The sequence below is a fragment of the Mauremys mutica genome, chromosome 15, assembly GCF_020497125.1.
Source record: "Mauremys mutica isolate MM-2020 ecotype Southern chromosome 15, ASM2049712v1, whole genome shotgun sequence".
NCBI classification, from domain to species: domain Eukaryota; kingdom Metazoa; phylum Chordata; order Testudines; family Geoemydidae; genus Mauremys; species Mauremys mutica.
The window spans coordinates 2,418,845-2,437,860 of NC_059086.1; the positions used below are offsets into that span (position 1 = coordinate 2,418,845).

A 19,016-nucleotide genomic window follows, 5' to 3' on the forward strand; every position below is an offset into this window, starting at 1 on the left:
GTAGGAGAGCTTACAGCACTTCTGAAACCCTTGTCTTTTTAAAAAATCCTTACTATTATAACTCTTTGAGTATTCTTATTAGCCATATAAATGTCCATCCTTAACAGCTGTAATTCTGTGAACTGTATTTTTGTCAACAGCGGAGACAGATGGTGATACTTAAAATACTTGGCTAGCAATTTTAAATATTTTACTAGTATGGAGTGAGTTTAATAGTGTGAGTGATATTGTGGTTCTTGTTAAATAAAAAAGGTGAACAGGGACTATATAGGTATTACATTCCTTTTGTTTGGGCTCTGATTAGCTAAGGAAGGATAGAATCTTCTCTGATTGTCATTGGATATGTAACATGGACAGACAGAGTGACAGTGCTACAGTAGTTGTGGAATAATGAAGTAAGATTTATCAAAGACGACTAATTCTGTTTGCAGTGAATATAGCAGTGATGTGTAGCTTGGCATCTAATGAAAAACTAAGATCTGGATAACATATCTGGAAGGGGGCATTGTTAACAAGATTGCACCATATGGGTTAAATATACGTAGTAACAAGATAATCTATAACAGGATTATCCTGCAATAAGACAACCCATTGAAGAGTTTCATGCCATTTACAAGAGCAAGAACTGTACGTAAAGGCAAACCCTAGAGCAGTGCATAAGGGGAAACTGTGAAAACCACAAGTCAGCAGAGCTGATTGAGAATTAAGGAGGATAAAAGTAATACTGGTGAAAAAGATCTAGATGTCCTAAGAGTTTTACACGCAGTTTAGTCACACAGAATACTTGAACCATACACGTTCCACTGAATGCTCATTGTGGGGCCATCAGTTGAGACTACACATCTGTTCTAAGCCTTCTTTGATCCAGCCAAGGGTAAGATGTTAAACCCATCGCTGTGTCTCTCACTGGGAATGAGCTACAGCGCTGAACTGTTTTGTTTTTATATATAAAATACCAGCTCATAATTTCAAGACTGGCAGCAGGAGAACTGAGGTTGTGGCTTTTCCAGACAACTGATAGTGGTGGCGCCTCAGTTCAGGCTTCCTTCCCTGTCCTGACAATATGCTTCAACTTACCTTTGTCTGCAGAGGTACTCCCAGTAAGTATAAGGTGTTCAGTCTCCTTGGCTCATTCACTCCTTGGCCTCAATGCTGAGTTTTCCAACAAGGACACCTGTTCTGATAGTAGTTTTTGTGATGTGGGTACCTGCCTAGTTGTAATCAATTACGTTTCATACAAGCCACTGAAGAGCTGAAATTCACGGTTAGTGACCTACTTTTAATTTTGTAGTTGCTCAGGGCCTGATGCACTGCTGTGTTACTCCAGTTTTACACTGGTATAATACCGTTGCTTTAGATGATGTTACATTGACATGAAACTAGAGTAATGCAGCAGTGCATCAGGCTTTTGTTGGGTATAGACAGCTTCCTGGTCCGGGTCAACAGCATCAAGCTAGTAGGGCTCACGCTAGCACTCTAAAAATAGGTGTGTAGACAACAGTTTGAAGTTGTGGAATGGGCTGGAACAGGGGACTCTGAAGCCAACCCCCTCCAGCTCGAGCTGCAAATTTAAAGCACAGTCTACACTGCAATTTTTATACTGCTACCACAAACGCTGCTAGCCCAAGTCTGTCGACCTGGGCTGGGAAGCTCACTCCCATTGGCATTGTAGACATATCCATTGTCTCTTGCTGTTTACTTGGGGACGGATAAGGTGCACTAGCTATGGTTTGCAGAGGCATTTGTGCGCAGCATAAATGACATATTTATTACACTGCATCTTGTTCATCTTTATGCTCTGAAATGCTGTATTGCTCTGTGTGTGTTTGTGTTTATCTGCTTACTTATTGAGTTACCTTTGTTCCCAATTCATTTTCCCTCATCCCCCACTTTTTATTATTTTAGACACATTAACGTTGGAAACCGGTTTCAGGCAGAGATACCAAACCTCCAGGATAGAGCATTTTTAGAAAATGATGAACATGCAGCATCGTTAGTGTGGAAACCCTGGGGAGACATCGCAACCAACCAGGAAACACAGGACAGAGGTGTCTTTAAAATGTTATCCCAAGACTATCCCAAGATTTTATGATTAGAAATTGTTTTGCTGTCATTGCAACCTTGTGTTCTTTTTTTAATTCTCTCCTTTATTAACTGCATTGTGCTGTGGAAAATGTTAATTTTCTTGACCTCCTTCTCAACATAGTTGCATTACAGGGAGGGAAGTGATGTGCTTAGTTTTGGGAGAGCTAAAGCAGTAAACAAATTAGACAGCCGTTATGCTCCCAGTGGCATCTCGTCGTCACAAATAGTCATGAACATCTCCATTAGTCTCCATTCATCTACAGTGAGCTTGAAAGAGGAGATGTTTTGCTTAAATACAGTGGTTTATCAGTGAGACAGCCATGCTTAAAACAGAGATGAGACATTTCGCCATTCTTTCTGTGTTTTACTGGCGGCCCATTTGAGTATCGCAATTGTTCTTTTTTCCTTAAAGAAATGTTCTCATGCACTTTTCCTACCTTCATCACGGAACTTGACTCTGCTTTCTGATTGTGGTTGCAGTAACAGGGCTACTAAATGTGGCCTGCTCCAGTGTGATGCCAGGGGGAGGGACCAATCTAGAACTAGCCCTGCATTGTCTGCATGAAGCACAAGGCAATATTCTGGTAAGAGCTAGTTATTTAGTCATAGGTAATAAGTGGCCAAGCTCTGTTCTTAGTTACAACTGGTGTGAATTTGAAGTAATTCCATTTTTCTCCAGGCTTATACCACTTGTAACTAAGAGTAGAATTTGACCCAGTGTCTCTAAACTTAAATGCAGCCTACCAAATCCTATTGTTACTGTCTGAATTTCTGTATCTTAGAATTATTAAACACCACTGGTGGTGCCTCCATATCTAACAGGCCGTCAACAAAGATTTATCACTGTTTTCATTGGAAATAGTGTTAGCCTCCCATTGACTTCAGTGGGTGCAGGGTCAGCCCCCCAGATTTGCTATTCCACTTCAGTAGCTTAGTGAATATTGTTTTGGGTTTTCACAATAGTTCAACTAACAAGTCATTTCTGTTCCTTTCTGATTCAGGAATGCATACCTATTGAAAGAAAACATGTGAATGTGTTTAACTTTAAGGTTGTACTTAAGCTCTATTGAAGTCAATGGGATTGTATTTATGTGCTTTCCTGGACAGGGATGAATTTACACATCAGTTTAAGTGCTCTGCAGACTCTAGGATTATATATGGAAATATACCTACCTCATAGAACTGGAAGGTCATTGAGTCCAGCCCCCTCCTGCCTTCAGTAGCAGGGCCAAGTACTGATTTTGCCTCAGATCCCTAAGTGGCCCCCTCAAGGATTGAACTCACAACCCTGGGTTTAGCAGGCCAATGCTCAAACCACTGAGCTATCCCTCCCCTGATGAGACAAGTTTAGATATTATTTGGAGAAGAGGGATTTTAGTTTTTACACTGTACGTACATTTCTGTGCACATTAAATGCCAATCTCAGATGCTTGGAAAGTTGTCAATGTGACCTTCTGTGTCACAGAGTCTGAGCTGCGCTGCTCAAGTGTAAAACTGAAATATAAAGAGCATTACTGTTTTCCTCATTTTCAAGAACACATCTGTAAGCCAAGTCTTGCATTTTTAGAGTTCAAGGGCATAGAGCAGGGGTCCCCAATGCGGTGCCCGCCGCTGACAAGCAGGCTGACAAGCGGCGTCATCAAGAGGCGCCGCTGCCGAAATGCCGCAGAAATTCAGCAGCATTTCGGCGGATGCTCCACTGCTGCCACGGTCCTTCGTCTGGCGTCCGCCAGTCAAAAAGGTTGGGGACCACTGGCATAGAGAATACAAGTTTTAGTAGCCAGGAGCCTCTGCCATGCCATTTTCAAATTAACCTAAAATTGAGTTAAGTTGTATCCCCGACAGTGATTAACAATATATTTGTTATCATTACACTTAAGCCTGTCTGGCATTGTGGAACACTCTGGTCACATCCTCCTTCCTGCAGTGTGCCCCAGATGCCCCATGATACTTTTTCTATGCGGGGGATTGCTGTGCGGGAGTAGTCTGTCTTAGTGCCAGGCAGAGAAGGCTCATAAGCCTGGGGTGTCCCTGGCTGGGGGTGGTCTTATGGTTGGAGTGTAACTGCTATGTGCTGGCATAGGTGGCACAAAATGACTGAAGCACAGGACAACTCCCCTAATGTGGCAGGACGCTGCTACTTTTCTGCAGAAGATGTTTGCACAAGATGTATTTTTTCTTAAAACACTTGAGGCCTGATCTAAAGCCATTGAAATCAGTGGAAAGACTCCCATGGACTTCAGTGGAATTTGGATCAGACCCCTAGAGAGCATTATATTACATTAGCATTGCCAACACGAGCAAATTCTTCTCTCAGGGATGCTGGCATGAATCACTAAAGTCAGTGGATTTACATCAGCATAGCTGAGAGCAGAATTTACCTCCGTGCTTCTCTTTTGAGGGCTCTGATTACTTTCTGGATTAAATTGTTGCAGGAGGCCCTAGAGATGCTGCTGTTTAGAGGACCTCAGAAAGCTCCATCCCACCCGCTTGCTGACTATCGTTATGCAGGTAAATTAAAAACAAAACCTGTAATTCAGGACCAGTGAACTGGGATGCTAAATAGACATGCAATAATTAGATAACACTGTGATTTGCCTTGAATTTTCTGCTTTAAAAATACAGGCACTTTAAAAACTATAAACAAGAGATTCTTGCTAGAAAATGCGATCACCTTGTCAATTTTAATATTGTTTACACTGTTTTCTTATGTTCAGTTCCCTTGTGACAGCATAACTCTTTAGCATGCACTGCCCTGCAGTGACACCCAATGGGAGAAGTATGCTGAAACATGGCAATGACAGATGCTTGCTATTGTGTGGTATTCCTTTCAATGGTGCATATGTTTTATAGTATGTGGTATTTCCTGTGCCGGTAGTAATTTGAGTTTTTCAGACTTTTCTAACAGATTACTGATTACTGTTTTTGATAGGTTGGAATTAAGTTTCCCTGAGAGAGAAAAATGTATACATGAATAATCAAGTGTTTTAATTTTATAAGTGTGATGGTCCCTTAAGCATGCTATGTGATCTAATAATTTGCATCTTATTACCATTAGGTTCAGATGTATGGATACCTGTTGAGAAGCAGTTGTTTAAAAAGGCTTTTTGCCTACATAAGAAAGATTTTTACCTGATACAGAAGAAGGTAAGACCTTTAGGCAGAGGGTTTTTTCAGATTGCTAAAGCTCCTTCGAGAATTAATTAAAGGAGTTATTTGTAGACTCTTTCTCAAAGCTAAAATGTTTTTGAAGTGTTTTTGATGTTTCCCAAAAAGAATCAGAAGCAAATAAAAAAAAGGATTATAGATGAAATTTGTTTGTCTGAGGGGTTCAAAGAGAGTAGGCAAAGGACTTGTCTACACAGGTAATTTAAACTGGATTAAGTCAAATTAATCTGGTTTGAAAATCCTTGTATACACACACAACGTAGCACATGGACGCGTTTATCGTGAACTCTGAAGTCCTTTTTCAAAGTGAAATAACTTTGCTGCAATTCGAGTTCGTCTGATACATTGACTACTTTGGCAGTCTTCCAACAGATATCCCTCACAAGCGGCCTGTGTGCTCTCGCCAGCTCTGGGGTCACTTTGGTCAGATGTTCTCTTCCGTTTATAAATTGGAAATGTGCCAGGTTTTGTCCTTTTGCACCTGGATTTTAGTATACAGGGGAGTCGCATTTTACGCGGGGCTTAGGTTCTGAAGTCAGCGCGTAAGAGAAAATCGCGTATAGTCAAACGCTCATTGAGTGGAATGTCGGGTGGAATTGCCTGCACTACAGGTACAGTATTTAAATTATTATTTTTCTCTTTTTTGTTTTGTTTTGCTGAGTGCATATAGTTAAAATTGCGTAAGTTAAATGCGCCTATGATGCGACTCCATTGTATCACAGTAGCTGCAATAATACTCCAGACTCCTTACAACATGCCTCGAGCAGTTGCTTGGAGCTGAGCTGAGACCTCACTTCATCACCATCTGGGGAGAAGCATCAATGCAGGAAGCTCATATGGCCAGCTACCAGAATAAAGATCTTGTCGACGTTGCTAGGCAGATGTCCTCAAGGGGCCATGACCTTGATGACAAAAAGTGCCAGATAAAGAGCAAACAGGTCAAGAGGACCTATGCTAAAACAAGAGTTGACAGGAAGATATCTGTTATATGCAGTGTTATAGCCATGTTAATCCCAGGATATTAGGAAGACAAGGTGAGTGAGGTAATATTTTATTGAACAACTTCTGTTGGTGAGAGAGACAAGCTTAAAAGAGCTTTGTGTCAGCTCGAAAGCTTTCTCTCACCAACAAAAGTTGGCCCAATAAAGGAAAAAGTCTGGCAAGGGACATGTAACTTGTCCAGATTTGAGGAGATGGACAGGATTTTATATAACTACATGACCACCCAACCCATGCAGTCTGTGGATCCTGCTGCCTGCTTTCTCCCTCCCACCCCTCTCCGAGGATGACTGGCAAGATCAACAAGAGTCATCGGAAGATGAGCATGAGGAGGCCAGTGAAGAGATCTCCCTGGAAAGCCAGGGTCCCTTCAAGACTCACACCCTGATGCCAGCCAGAAAGCAAGCAAGCCTGAATTATGCCTTGCTGCAACCAACCATGGTTCCCAGACAGCAACCTAGACCAGGACGGAGGAGGCTGATCCTATGGAGGGAAGCTTCCATGTATGGTTTTTAAAAATTACTAATAATTTAATATATAAGTTTTAATGTATTATTGTTAAGCTATACTGCTGTGCCAGCTTCTGTTCTGGGTGCCCCATGGCTGCAGCCATTGTAGGTGGATGCGAGTCCCAGATCCCTGCCTCCCTCCATCAGCCCATGCTATCTATTCTCCCCTCCCCCATATGCCTTACCAAAATGGTAGTGTCTCCGGCTGGGCAGTTGATCTCTTATCTCATGCTGAAACCCTGACTACCAACCATTTTCAGGCCCACGTTGTGGAAGGCACATGCCCATCCCTCAGCTATCCATACCAGCGACCCCCGCCCCCCAACCCCATTTTCCAGCTCAAAATGGTGATTGACAGCATGGTGCAGCTTCAGCCTCTACGCCACCCACCTCCCACGGCAGATTCAAATAATGAAAACGTTCTTTTGTCCAAACTGCAAAAGTTTATTGAGACAATGATTACAGGAAAAACAGTTTGGTTAGCGTTTTCACTTTGTATGGTGTAGACATGCACATTGCATGCCCATAAAGCTACAAAGAGTACAATTCCCTGCTGAGGTATAAATGCCTTGTAACACACATTCTTACAGTAAAAAAGCTTTGCTGTGAGGATAGCAAAACTCTTAACAGCTTTTCACAGGCTTTACGTAGAGCTAGACTGGTAAAAGCAAATGCTTCAGGCAATCATTGCAGAACCCTATCAATTTTTCTCTGCACTTTCACCATGTCTCCCCATACAAGGGAGATAAAGCAAAATGTAAGAGTGAGAAATTGCTCAGTTGTTGTTTGTAGATTATGAGGAAAAGCTGCACTACCCTGGTATAGTTTGTGATTCCCTTTCGCTCCTGCAGCACTCCTGGGGGACCATCTTGGTGAATAACTTGACTGGTGTGCCCTTTGTCTTTTTGAGTAAGTCCATTCTCTGCCTCCTTGTCACCTGCCTCTCGGGTCATCCAGAGTCAGGACAGCCTAAAGGAGAGGTAGAGGGTATTACTATCCAGCTCACCCCCAGATTCGACCCACTCTCCCTTACAACACAACACCAAGGCACAGCAGAACTCCAAAGCCAGACTGGGAACATCATTCCTAACCTTAGCTCCCTCTCTCCTCCTGGCCAGCATCCAAGGCACAGTCAAACAGCATACATTACACAGACAAAAATGCCATTACACACATCACTTACCATGGCTGAGGTTCTCCTGAGACGGGGAGAATTTCAGGGAGGGAAATCCAGATATGCATATAAGAAAAATGCTATCACAGCCTCACTGGAATATGAACAGTAATTGCTTGTGAATTTGTTAACTCCCACAACCATTGCATGTGCACTGGACAGACCCTCAAGGAGAAGGGCTTTTACCAACGGCTGAGCAGGTGGCTAACCTGTGGGAGAGAAAATGGAAAACTCACAATGAAATATTTGCACACATCATTTAAAATAGTGGCGAGGTGGAGGCAGCATTTGAGGATGGAGAGAGAATCAGACAAGCTGCTCTACAGGGAGATTGTTGCAGTGGCCAAAGGCAGGATGGCAGTTTCCAGGGATCTCATTGGCATGGACAAAACCAGTATGGAAAAAAAGACAGGGAGATGGAGAAGCAACTCCTGGAGGCAACACTAAGCCAAAGTGCCCTGCTGCAGTGCAAGTCACTGTTAGGGCAGCTGGCAATGCAGTACTGTAAACCAACACCCAGCCATGTTATGCAGCTCCTGGATAATACAGGCTGCTGGGAACCACATTAATTCCTCCCTGCTGTAACCCTGCAGGGCTCCCATAGGCCATTCTCTTCACAGACGCAAGCTCAGGGAACTGAGAACGGTGCCAGCTGGGACACCAGCCCTTTTGAGCTCTCTATCGCCCCGGTAACTTCAAGCCTTGCCACTCAATACCAGAAGGCCTAGGAACAAGAAGAGCTAGAGCCAAGGCAAATACTTGCCTGTGACTTTAAGCCCTTCGCTGCGTGTGTGGTGTCTTGCCCTGTACGGTTGTGCTGTGCTGTTTTGTGTTGCTGCTATTTAAAAGAAAGGGTTCTTTGTAGTTAGGAAATAGACTGTGTTTTAATATAATTGTTTCATAATTAAAAACATTTTTCATTACCATTTCACTTCAAGATGAAACCTTGAAAACGTCATTCATAAGGAGCTGACAGCTCATTTCACATAGAAAATCATGATTAGGTTTTTACATCCACATGTAGGCAAAGAGACCCGTTTAAATAGGGATTGCCACAGGGTTGCACTTCCGCTGCCCATAAACAACACTGCACACACAAAACCCTTCCAACACTTTCTCACCCCCCGTGGGTTAACAGCTGGATGTACAGCTGCACAATTTCAGGCCTGAGACTTAAAAGAACAAGAAAAGGCATCCAGACAATATTGCCTGGCTATTTGTGTTTTCTAGTGGATACCTCACTAACTGCTCAAACTGCTGAGTAAGTCTTTGCATCTAAACCTCCCACCCATCACTAAGGCTTTCTCCTTTACTCTCACAAATATAGTGCAAAATACAACTTGCTGCTGTAATCTTTAGGATGCTTTTTTCTGTTGCTTCCAACCTATTCAACAAACAGCACCATCTCCCTTTCAGACTGCCGAATGCACACTCCATTGTCATTCTGCAACTACTGTGGTGGTAGTTAAATAGTTCCTTCCTTCTGTTCAAGCAGCCTGTGAATAGCTTCATTAACCAGGGAAGCAGAGGATTAGCTGAGTCTCCCAAGATAACTGGAGTAAAATCCACACCATTAATGTCCATAGTGTTTCTGTGGGCAAACAGTCCTTTTTCCATTGAGTTAAATAGAGCTGAGTTCCGAAAGATCCTGGCATCGGGGGCCCTTCCAAACTACCTGGCATTTAGGTTTGTTAACCTGCCACAGTGGTTAACAAGCCCTTGGAGTGTCATGGAGAAATACCCCTTTCTGTTTGTCAGCACCAAGCCCTGGTGTGAGGGGCAAACAATAGGCACACAGGTCCCATCAATTGCCCCACTACAGTTTGGGACTCCCATATGTACAAAGCCATCGATAACCTCCTGAGCATTACCAAGCTTTATAATCTGGTGCAATAGTACCTATTCCAAGGCATCACAGACCTTCATAAGCCTGATGGTGGATCTCTCCACACTGAATTGATTAGCTGCGGACCAGTAGCATTCGGGGGTGGCCAGCTTCCAGATGGCCTTGGTGACCTGCTTCTTCTGCAAGTATGAGGCATCACATGCTGTTACACTGCTGCTGCAGCTCTATCGTTAGTTCAGCACATATTTCCAAAAAGGCTGCATTCCCCAACCTGAAATTCTCTCGTCACTGCTGGTCATCCCAGGTGTGCAGAACAATCCTTTCCCACCAATCTGTGCTTGTTTCCTGAGCCCAGAAACTGCGCTAGATGCTGTGAAACTGCTCCAAGAACCAGTCCTTTTTTGTCACTTGCCAGGTGTCTTCCATTTCTTTCTCATCCATGTCCGAGTTCCCCAATCCCCACCACTGAAGACCCTCCTGCTGCTGGAGAAGCTGCTGCAGCTGCTACATCATCTGCTCAGTGTTGAGGCAAACAAAGTCCAAAGCTAGTTCATCCAGTTTTGTGTGCTGAGCACACAAGCAGCCTCTGCCTATTTGAGGTTGCCAGAATAGCAGCACGGAGCATTGATGGGTCCATTTTGGCTAACAGCAATTCAGAACTGATGCCAGCCCACCCACAAAGGAAGCACAGGGCAGAGACAGATGAATCATGGGATTTTGTAAAAATTTGAACTCATCGGGTTTCCAGTATGCATCCCACAATGCGCAGCGAGAAAAATCCCAGAATGCACACTGCTCAACAGCAAAATAAAGGAACATGGGATACCTTCCAAGAATGCTACACCCGCAGTTTTCAGCAAACCACTGTAGTGTTTGCAGTGATGTGCTTTGAAAGAGGGCACCCTTCCCCCACGTGCATGCTGTTATTGTGACTTGCGTACTGCATGTTACATGATGCACAGGGATCTGTCCATAGGTGCCGACTACGTGGGTGCTTCAGGGCTGGAGCACCCACAGGGAAAAATTGGTGGGTGCGCTGCACTCAGCGGAAGTTCCCCACCCAGCTTGCCTCCGCCTCCTCCCCTGAGCGTGGTGCGTGCCCACTTTCCCCCCCTATCTCCCAGGGCTTGTGCTGCGAAACAGCTGTTTCACACGGCAAGTGCTGGGAGGGAGGGGGGAGGAGGGGGAACATGGCATGCTTGGGGAAGAGGTGGGGCCAGGGCGAGGATTTGGGGAAGGGGTCCAATAGGGGCAGGGAGAGGGCAGAGTTGCGGCGGGGACTTTGGGGAAGGGGTTGGAATGGGGGCGAGGCAGAGGTGGGGGGGCACGAGCACCCACCGGTGCTGGGGAAGTTTGGCGCCTATAGATCTGTCCTGGGTCTGATTCTATTCAATATTTTCATAAATGATTTGGATAATGGGATAGGGAGTACACTTATAAAATTTGCAGATGATATCAAGCCGGGAGGGGTTGCAAGCCCTTTGGAGGATAGGAGTAGAATTCAAAATGATCTTGACAAACTGGAGAAATGGTCTGAAATAAATAGGATGAAATTCAATAAAGACAAATGCAAAGTACTACAGTTAGGAAGGATTAATCAGTTGCACAAATACAAAATAGGAAATGACTGCCTAGGAAGGAGTCCTGCAGAAAGGTATCTGCGGGTTATAGTGGATCACAAACTAAATAGAGTCAACAATGTAATACTGTTGCAAAAAAAGCAAACCGCATTCTGGAATGTATTAGCAGGAGTGTTGTAAACAAGACTCGAGAAGTAATTATTCTGCTCCACTCCATGCTGATTAGGCCTCAACTGGAGTACTCTGTCCAGTTCTGAGCAGCACATATCAAGAATGATCTGAACAAATTAAAGAAAGTCCAGAGGAGAGCAACAAAAATGATTAAAGGTCTAGAAAACATGACCTACAAGGAAAGATTGAAAAAACTGGGTTTGTTTAGTCTGCAGAAGAGAAGACTGTATGGGACATGATAACTATCTTAAAGTAGTAAAGAGGCGGGTGATCAATTGTTCTCCTTATCCACTGAGGACATGACAAGATGTAATGGGCTTAAATTGCAGCAAAGGAGATTTAGGTTAGACATTAAGAAAAAATTCTTACTGTTAGGGTAGTTAAGCACTGGAACAAATTATCTGGAGAGATTGTGGAATCTCTGTCATTTGAAGTTTTTAAGAACAGTTTACACAAACATCAGTCAGGGATGGTCCAGATAATATTTACTCCTGCCTCAGTGCATTGGACTGGACTGGATGACCTAGTGAGGTCTCGTCCCATCCTACATTTCTGTGATTTATATGATTTATATAAAGAGTTTAACTATTGTATTTTTAAAAAGCATTCCTTATCAGGGGCAATCAGATTTTATGCTTAACCAATTTACAGTGTCTCTTATATTTCAAATCCTCTGTGCATTAGAATTCAAACACTAATTCATTCATTTTCTTTCTTTCTTTCTTTCTTTCTTTCTTTCTTTCTTTCTTTCTTTCTTTCTTTCTAATAAAATGATGCCTATAGAAGGCACTGGTTGCTTTAATGCATAAGTAGTATTACAAGAAAATTCCAGCAGCATTAAAATAATCATTCAAACAGGAACTTAGCCAGCCACTTACCAAATATCCATTCCATCTATTCATCATTTTGGGAAGCTTACTCTGAGCCTTCTCCAAAACCCCTATCAAACACACACCTTTTTCAGCCTGCCAGGAAAGTCACCAAATCAACCCAGGTAGGAAACTGCTCCCAGAGCCCTTCCAGGGGAATGCCTTGTCAGCAGCGTCCTCTCTTTTATAATGAGGCTCAGGCACCACTGCTTATCACAGCATGGTGGTGTGTTAAAGGCTCTCAGAGCACTTTACAAACATACATTAATTAAACCTCTCAGATTGGCTCCCAGTCTTGGGATGAGCCTATATCACAAATATATGTTTCTAGGTACTTACATGGTCCCTACCATTGTGATTTCTGAACACCCATTGTTGGCGGGAATGAAAAAAAAAAACCCCACAGACAGTTTTTGTATTGCTTTTTGCAGAAATAACTATTACTTCTGATATCTTAATGATGGATTACTTCTGTTTTTTCCTAATAGATTCAGACTAAGAATGTGTCCCAGTGTGTTGAATATTACTATATCTGGAAAAAAATAATAAAATTTGACTTCAGTCGACCAAAAGTAAGTGATAGAAAAAAGGTTCAAGGAAGAGAGAAGGATGAGGTAGAAAAGACAGAAGAAAAGGTAGAAAAAAACTGCTTGGGGAATCTGTCTGAGATTCAGCTCTTTAATTTAAAGATCTTCCATTGCCTTAGTAGATGTGGAGTTCATGTGTGGAGCAAGCTCCATCCAGGAAACACCTTCCTATTTAATATTCTGTTGCTACCCTTGTTTAACTTGCAGAGACCTATGGAATAATATTACAAAAAATCTCAAACAAACCCTGTTCAATGATTAGCATGTTATACCATGCCTAACATTTCCCATTACTCTCGCAGGGAAGTTATGTAACAATATTTGCTCTTGACATTATGACACCATTGCTAATTAAAACAAGAAAATTAAGATAACTCTTAGCTCCTAATTAACCATCTAATATAGTCCCTATCTCCTTGTTAGTAATGCTGTCAGCATTAAACTTCTTGTTGATGATGTGGCAGTGCCATCTTTGACGTGCCAGTATTCTGCAAAAAAACCCTGCTAAGTACATGACACTGCTGAACTGTTTCACAGCAGCAAGTGGGGAATAAGATTTACCAGAAAGATCTTTGCAGCAGAAACTTGATGAGCACATAGCTTCAGTGCACCACGGGCCAGATTTTTAAAGGTATTTAAGTGCCTATTTGAATTTTCAAAAGCACCTGGACCCATTAATTTCAATGTGTAGTAGGTCCCTAGATGCTTTTGAAAATGCAAATAAGTACCTAAATATCCTTAAAAATCTGACCCCAAGTGTTCGTTATTTTTATAGCTCTGTGGCCATTTAACAGATTTTTCGTTTGAGGACTTTGCAGTTGTTGACCTGAATTTGATGGGTTAGTTGTTATGGCTCGCCATTGATTGCATCCGACCAGGAGATTTATAGGTTCTTATCCAATTCAGAATACAGAGTTCAAGAACTCAGAGAGTTCTATATCGGGAGAGGACTCCTGGGGTGCTTGGCAAGAACATGTACACTGAGGACAATACCAAATTGATAAAATCTTTATTGACATTAACATAAAAATAAGAAATGCAATGAAACTTATAACTGCAAAACAGTAAAAGAATTCCAAAACTCCTGCTGGCAACATTTCTATTATAAGTACCTTAACCTAACCTACTCACACCCTTCCTTGAGGACCCGGTAATAGGAGGTGAAGGACCAGCCTCACTCCTGGCAGGCCCGATTATGCGATGGTACACAGTTGGGCTACACAGTTTCACCTAATATGATAGCACACATAACTTGTAATCATTTACTAGATCTGTTTTTTTTTTCCAGTTCATTTACAGGAGTTATTTTTTATTGGGTAGTCACTGTTCAAAAGAGTTCACTGGGCAAATTCATGTTTGCTATAAATATATTCACAGCAGTGTGATGGTGTATGTTAGCTTGGTGCATGGAAAATGTAGGCTTTAACAGGACTATTTGTTTAACAAGAGTTCCTTTTAAGTTGGTTCCTGTGTGTTTAGTAAGGAAGTAAGACGGAATTTATGCTTTCAGCACTGGTATCAATGCTTTATGAATACCAGCCCTAGAAGCAAGACAGCAGCAGAAAACGAGAGTCTGTGGGAATGATTAGACTATAGTCTCTTCATGCCAAGCAAATGATAATCTGAAGGTCATATGCAGCCTACGGAATCCTAAAACTCTAAATAATAAATACAGAAATGGTTCCTTTATCCTGTTGAAGCTGGCAACAGAAGACTTGGCGTCATATTCTTTGTCGGTGTAGATTGGCACAATTCCTTTGAACTCAGTGGTGCTCTGCCAATGTGCACCAGCAGAGAATTGTGCCCACTAACCGTTACCTATTACAATGATAGTTGGTCAGGATGGTGGGCCTAATCCAGACCCATTTGAAGTTAATGCAAAGACCCACTTTGACCAATGCCTTTTGGCTCAGATGGGATGTATGTGTGTGGGATTCACACCAAACTAATCAAAAATTCCCTTATCCAAATCACGGTTGCACTCCTCTTGCACACTCCCCTTTTCTATCAGTGTTTTTGATATCTCTGAGACACACTGGATAAACAGGGTTTCACTGAGATACTGAATGGTGGGAAATTTTAATGCTAAAGGTTCCAATCCTACACCATGCTGAGCCCCCTTCACCTCCTATGGACTTCAGTGAGAATTAAGTGTTCTTTAAACCTTGCAGAAGACACTCAAAGCCTTGCAGGACCAGGCCTTTAAATTGTAGGTCTGGATCAGGGTAGTGTTGTTCTGGAGTTGATGCACTCTGGCAGCCTGGGCATTTTAGAGGTGTCTGAACTAGGGTTTTTTGACAACAGTTTCTCAGCTGCTATTACAGGGTCAGCTCTACTGGCGTTGGCAACAGTGGGAGCACTAGTATAGAGTGGGGTCCATGTATGACGTTGTCTGATCCTGCTCAAAGCAGGTTTACATGACATGATGCTTAAAACGTCGGTGTCTGGCAGTGCCTTGAATACACGAGCACTCCAGCCATTGTTACCATTGGTGGAGCTGGGCTGTCACAAGCAGTGGTGGCAAAAAAATTAGTGTAGACAATACTTTAGGCCCCAGGTCAGGAAAACCCTTAAGTACACGTCTGCATCCATCGATGTTCAGGAAGGCACTTAAGCATGAGCTTAATTTTAAACATGCTGAAGTCCCATTGAGTCTGATTCTCATTTACAGTATGGCCCCTTTCAAGTTCCAGAGCAGCGTAAAGAGCCTTTGACGTAAACAAGAACCAGGCCCATTCTTCTTGGTGCTAAAGTCCACAGATCCATTACAATGAGCGCTTCAGCCTGCTTGCAGCTGGGTGGCAGAACCAAGCCCGCCAGTCCCTGTCAGCAGGGGAACGGCTCACCACCTCAAGTTCGCTCCAGTTTTTTCTGTCCCTCGCCAATGGCCTGCGGCTCCCCTGGCCTCCCTGCTGCAGCTTTGCTGAGGGAAATTCCAAACTTCTGTTCAAATTTTTAAGACCAACAGTTGGGCTTAATAATGTGTCTGTGTAATTCCTAGCCATGTCCCAGGGCTGCACTGGATTTTGGGGAGAAACTGTCCATCTCAGCTCTACTTCCCCTACTGGGGCATTGGTTCCTTGGAGGCTTCAGGGAGGGAGTTAGGCCAAGAAAAGCCAGAGGAAGGGTCCATGTCTCTTGCTCTCCACTTATGCATCTCTCTGGAGAGCTCGTGCGACTCTGTGGGCAGAGAGCAGGTTGCCTCACAGCTCAGGCCAGGCAGGATTCCCTCAACCCCTCACCACGCAGGAGAGAGGAGGAAGGCAGGATTAGAAAAGAATTGAGTTCCTGGCAGGCAGCCCTCCCTCCCTCATCTCTACGATAGAAGCCAAGCAGGAAGGGCAGCGTGCCAAGTGAAGATCACCTCTGCATTCCTATAGCACAAACCAGCAGCCAAGCCTCTGACTGGCGAGCTCAGCTGTACCCTTGCTTCCCCATGGGTCACAGATAGAGGGCACCAGACACAGCACAGAAGCTACTAACACCAGAGAGTTCTATATGGGACCTTTGGGCCCAACTCCCTCCTGCTGCCCCTGGAGGATCCAATCTCATATCCCAGGCTGAGACCTGCAGGAGAAACACAGACCTATATAGCCCATGTGGATCCCATGCAACAGAGGCTGCTGGGGAGTCCATCCTGAGCTGCAGCCCAGTGCCTTCCTGAGAAGCCATGTGGGGAAGGAGGGACAAATAGACTCGGCCTCTTTGAGGACAGAGAAATCGTTAGCCACTGGAAATATTTTCAAAGCAGTCTCTGAGCCCAGTTTCACTTCCTCCTCTGAAGCAGGATTCTGGGGACAAATTCTCAAGGGGAAATAAATTAATAATGAAATCAGCACTGTTTCTTCCTGTCACCTTTGTGGAGTGCCACAGGACAGATCAATATGGTAATGACCTGGCCGTAGGCGTGGGTTGATCCCTCTAGGCATGGTTTAAAATGAATAACTGGATGAAGTGATTATTGTGCTCACGGACGCCAAAAGAGAAGTCAACAAATTGGACTTAGTCTACTGACTGTTGGAAAGTCCACAGTTTAACTACCATGTTAAACCAGTGAAACACAGCCTTGGGTAGCCCTACCCCAGGAGGGCTTTCTTGTACATGCCCAAGAAATAGGTCAAATCTCAGTAGTATAATGTTCTCAGCACATTGAAGAAAAGGAAGTTATGTACAAATATCAACATTAAATGCTTCCTTAGGGCACCAACTTTATTCCAGTGCTGCAAGGTGATATCACTCAACCTTTGAACCTCATTCTGTTCCTTACAGCACTACTTAGATGGAATCACCCTTTTGCAGGTGTCATTCTTCCTATCCATTAGTGTAAGCCTCATGATGGCCACTTTCTCCAAAGAGATTAAGCTTCCAACTTCAAATGAAAAACTCACTCTAACCAGACCTAGTATCATACCTTTCATCCAGACCAGTAGTCCTCAGAACTGTTAGAACATTCATTCTGTAAGTAAATTCAAGAAATATGCCACCTTCAGTCAAGCATTAGAGTCAAATCCTTAGGGACATGGACACTCTCAGGACAGAGTAATCATATCTCCTGTTCTGAGATCTACTGGACAACCATTAATTCATCGAGTTCTGCATATTGGTCATCCAGTCTTACTCAGTGCCATTTCCTTTATTTTGGGAGAAGTCTTCTCCACACCTCAGTGCCAGGGGATGATGGAGGAGATATTTATATATAGTGTACTTCGTAGTAGATGTCCACATTTCAAGAATGATCCTGCTTCCTATCTTGGAGGCACACTGTTATGAAAATCTGTTGTAACAGATCTGTGGACCTTAGCATGAAGAAGAATCGGAAAATTTATCCATGGTTACCTGAAAATTTCCTTTCTTCAAATAATAAGGTCTTCAGATCCGGCCACCCTGGAGACAACAGATGGTCCGGAATAGAGATGGAAATGGATGTCCAGTGATTTGGGTTTGTTGTCAATAGGTGGAATTTACTATCTTTTGCAGTAGGAGAAATTGTTGTGCTTTTTCCTCCAAGTATATTTAACACAGTCTGGTTCTGCCTCCCACCTGCAAGCAGGTTGAAGCACCCATTGTAATGGATCTGTGTGACGAAGTGGGACTGTTCTTAATGTTTCCTCTGAATACTGTAGGGGGTGCCCCAGTTTCTGGCCGACACTCTGTCTCCCGGCAACTAATGGCCCAGGCCCTTCTCCCCTGCAAGGGGATGCTGAAGGTGTGGGAGAGTAAAGAGGTCAGGTGACCTCCTGGCCTGGGAAAGGAACTCAGCAGAGAAGGAGGGGCTGGAGCGGGTTTCAGTTTGGAGCTGGCTGGGGACGGGAAGTGAGGGCAGACAGGGGTGTCTGGCTCGCTGGGCCCCAGAATGGACCCAGCTGAGGGGTCCCGTTCTCTGTTCCTACAAGCTCTGTTTTAGACCATGTTCCTGTCATCTAATAAACCTCTGTGTTACTGGCTGGCTAAGAGTCACATCTGACTGCAAAGTGGGGGTGCAGGACCCTCTGGCTTCCCCAGGGCCCTGCCTGGGCAGGCTTGCTGTGGGAAGCACACGGAGGGGCAGAGGATGCTGAATGCTCCAAGGTCAGACCCAGGAGGTGAAGCCGTGTGAGCTTCTTGCCCTGGAGACAGTCTGCTCCAAGGGAGAGGAGGCTCCCCAAAGTCCTGACTGGCTTTGTGGGGAGCAATTCCAGAGCATCGCCCGGGGACCCTGTGACAGTCTGTTAGAATGAACAGATTATTCAATTAAAGGAAATTTTCTTACTATTCAATTAAAGGAAATTTTCAGGTAAGCATGGATACGTTTTCCTGTTCACTTCAGTGGGTCTTAATATGGACTGAAGTGCTTTCCTGAATCAGGATCTGAGAGAGGTTGCACTGTATCATAGTGTGTATGGCATGTGTATAAGCACATGCATGTGGCTTTTAAAAAGTTTAGAGTTAATTTTCTTTTACTTCAATTCCTTTTAACTATCCAACCACAACAATACAAACCTTTCTGAGGAGGAAAGAGGGGGAAAGATTGCTGTTTTAACAAATATTC

At 43.7% G+C, this 19,016-nt stretch overlaps 1 protein-coding gene and 1 long non-coding RNA gene across 3 annotated transcripts in view; one reads left to right on the plus strand and one right to left on the minus strand.

Moving 5' to 3' along the window:
• ZNF541 (zinc finger protein 541) overlaps positions 1 to 19,016 on the plus strand; it is a 47,332-nt gene that overhangs the window by 26,177 nt on the left and 2,139 nt on the right. For both annotated transcript variants that reach the window (XM_044989073.1, XR_006573761.1), the window contains exons 11-15: positions 1,906 to 2,048; positions 2,566 to 2,669; positions 4,521 to 4,596; positions 5,144 to 5,232; positions 12,890 to 12,973. In XM_044989073.1, the coding sequence (XP_044845008.1) occupies positions 1,906 to 2,048; positions 2,566 to 2,669; positions 4,521 to 4,596; positions 5,144 to 5,232; positions 12,890 to 12,973 (496 nt within the window). The remainder of the gene's footprint in view (positions 1 to 1,905; positions 2,049 to 2,565; positions 2,670 to 4,520; positions 4,597 to 5,143; positions 5,233 to 12,889; positions 12,974 to 19,016) is intronic.
• On the minus strand, positions 7,542 to 12,507 carry LOC123350455. The gene is made up of 3 exons (XR_006573762.1): positions 12,411 to 12,507; positions 7,945 to 8,144; positions 7,542 to 7,730 (listed from the first exon to the last, which is right to left on the minus strand). It is a non-coding gene; the product is annotated as an uncharacterized LOC123350455 (long non-coding RNA).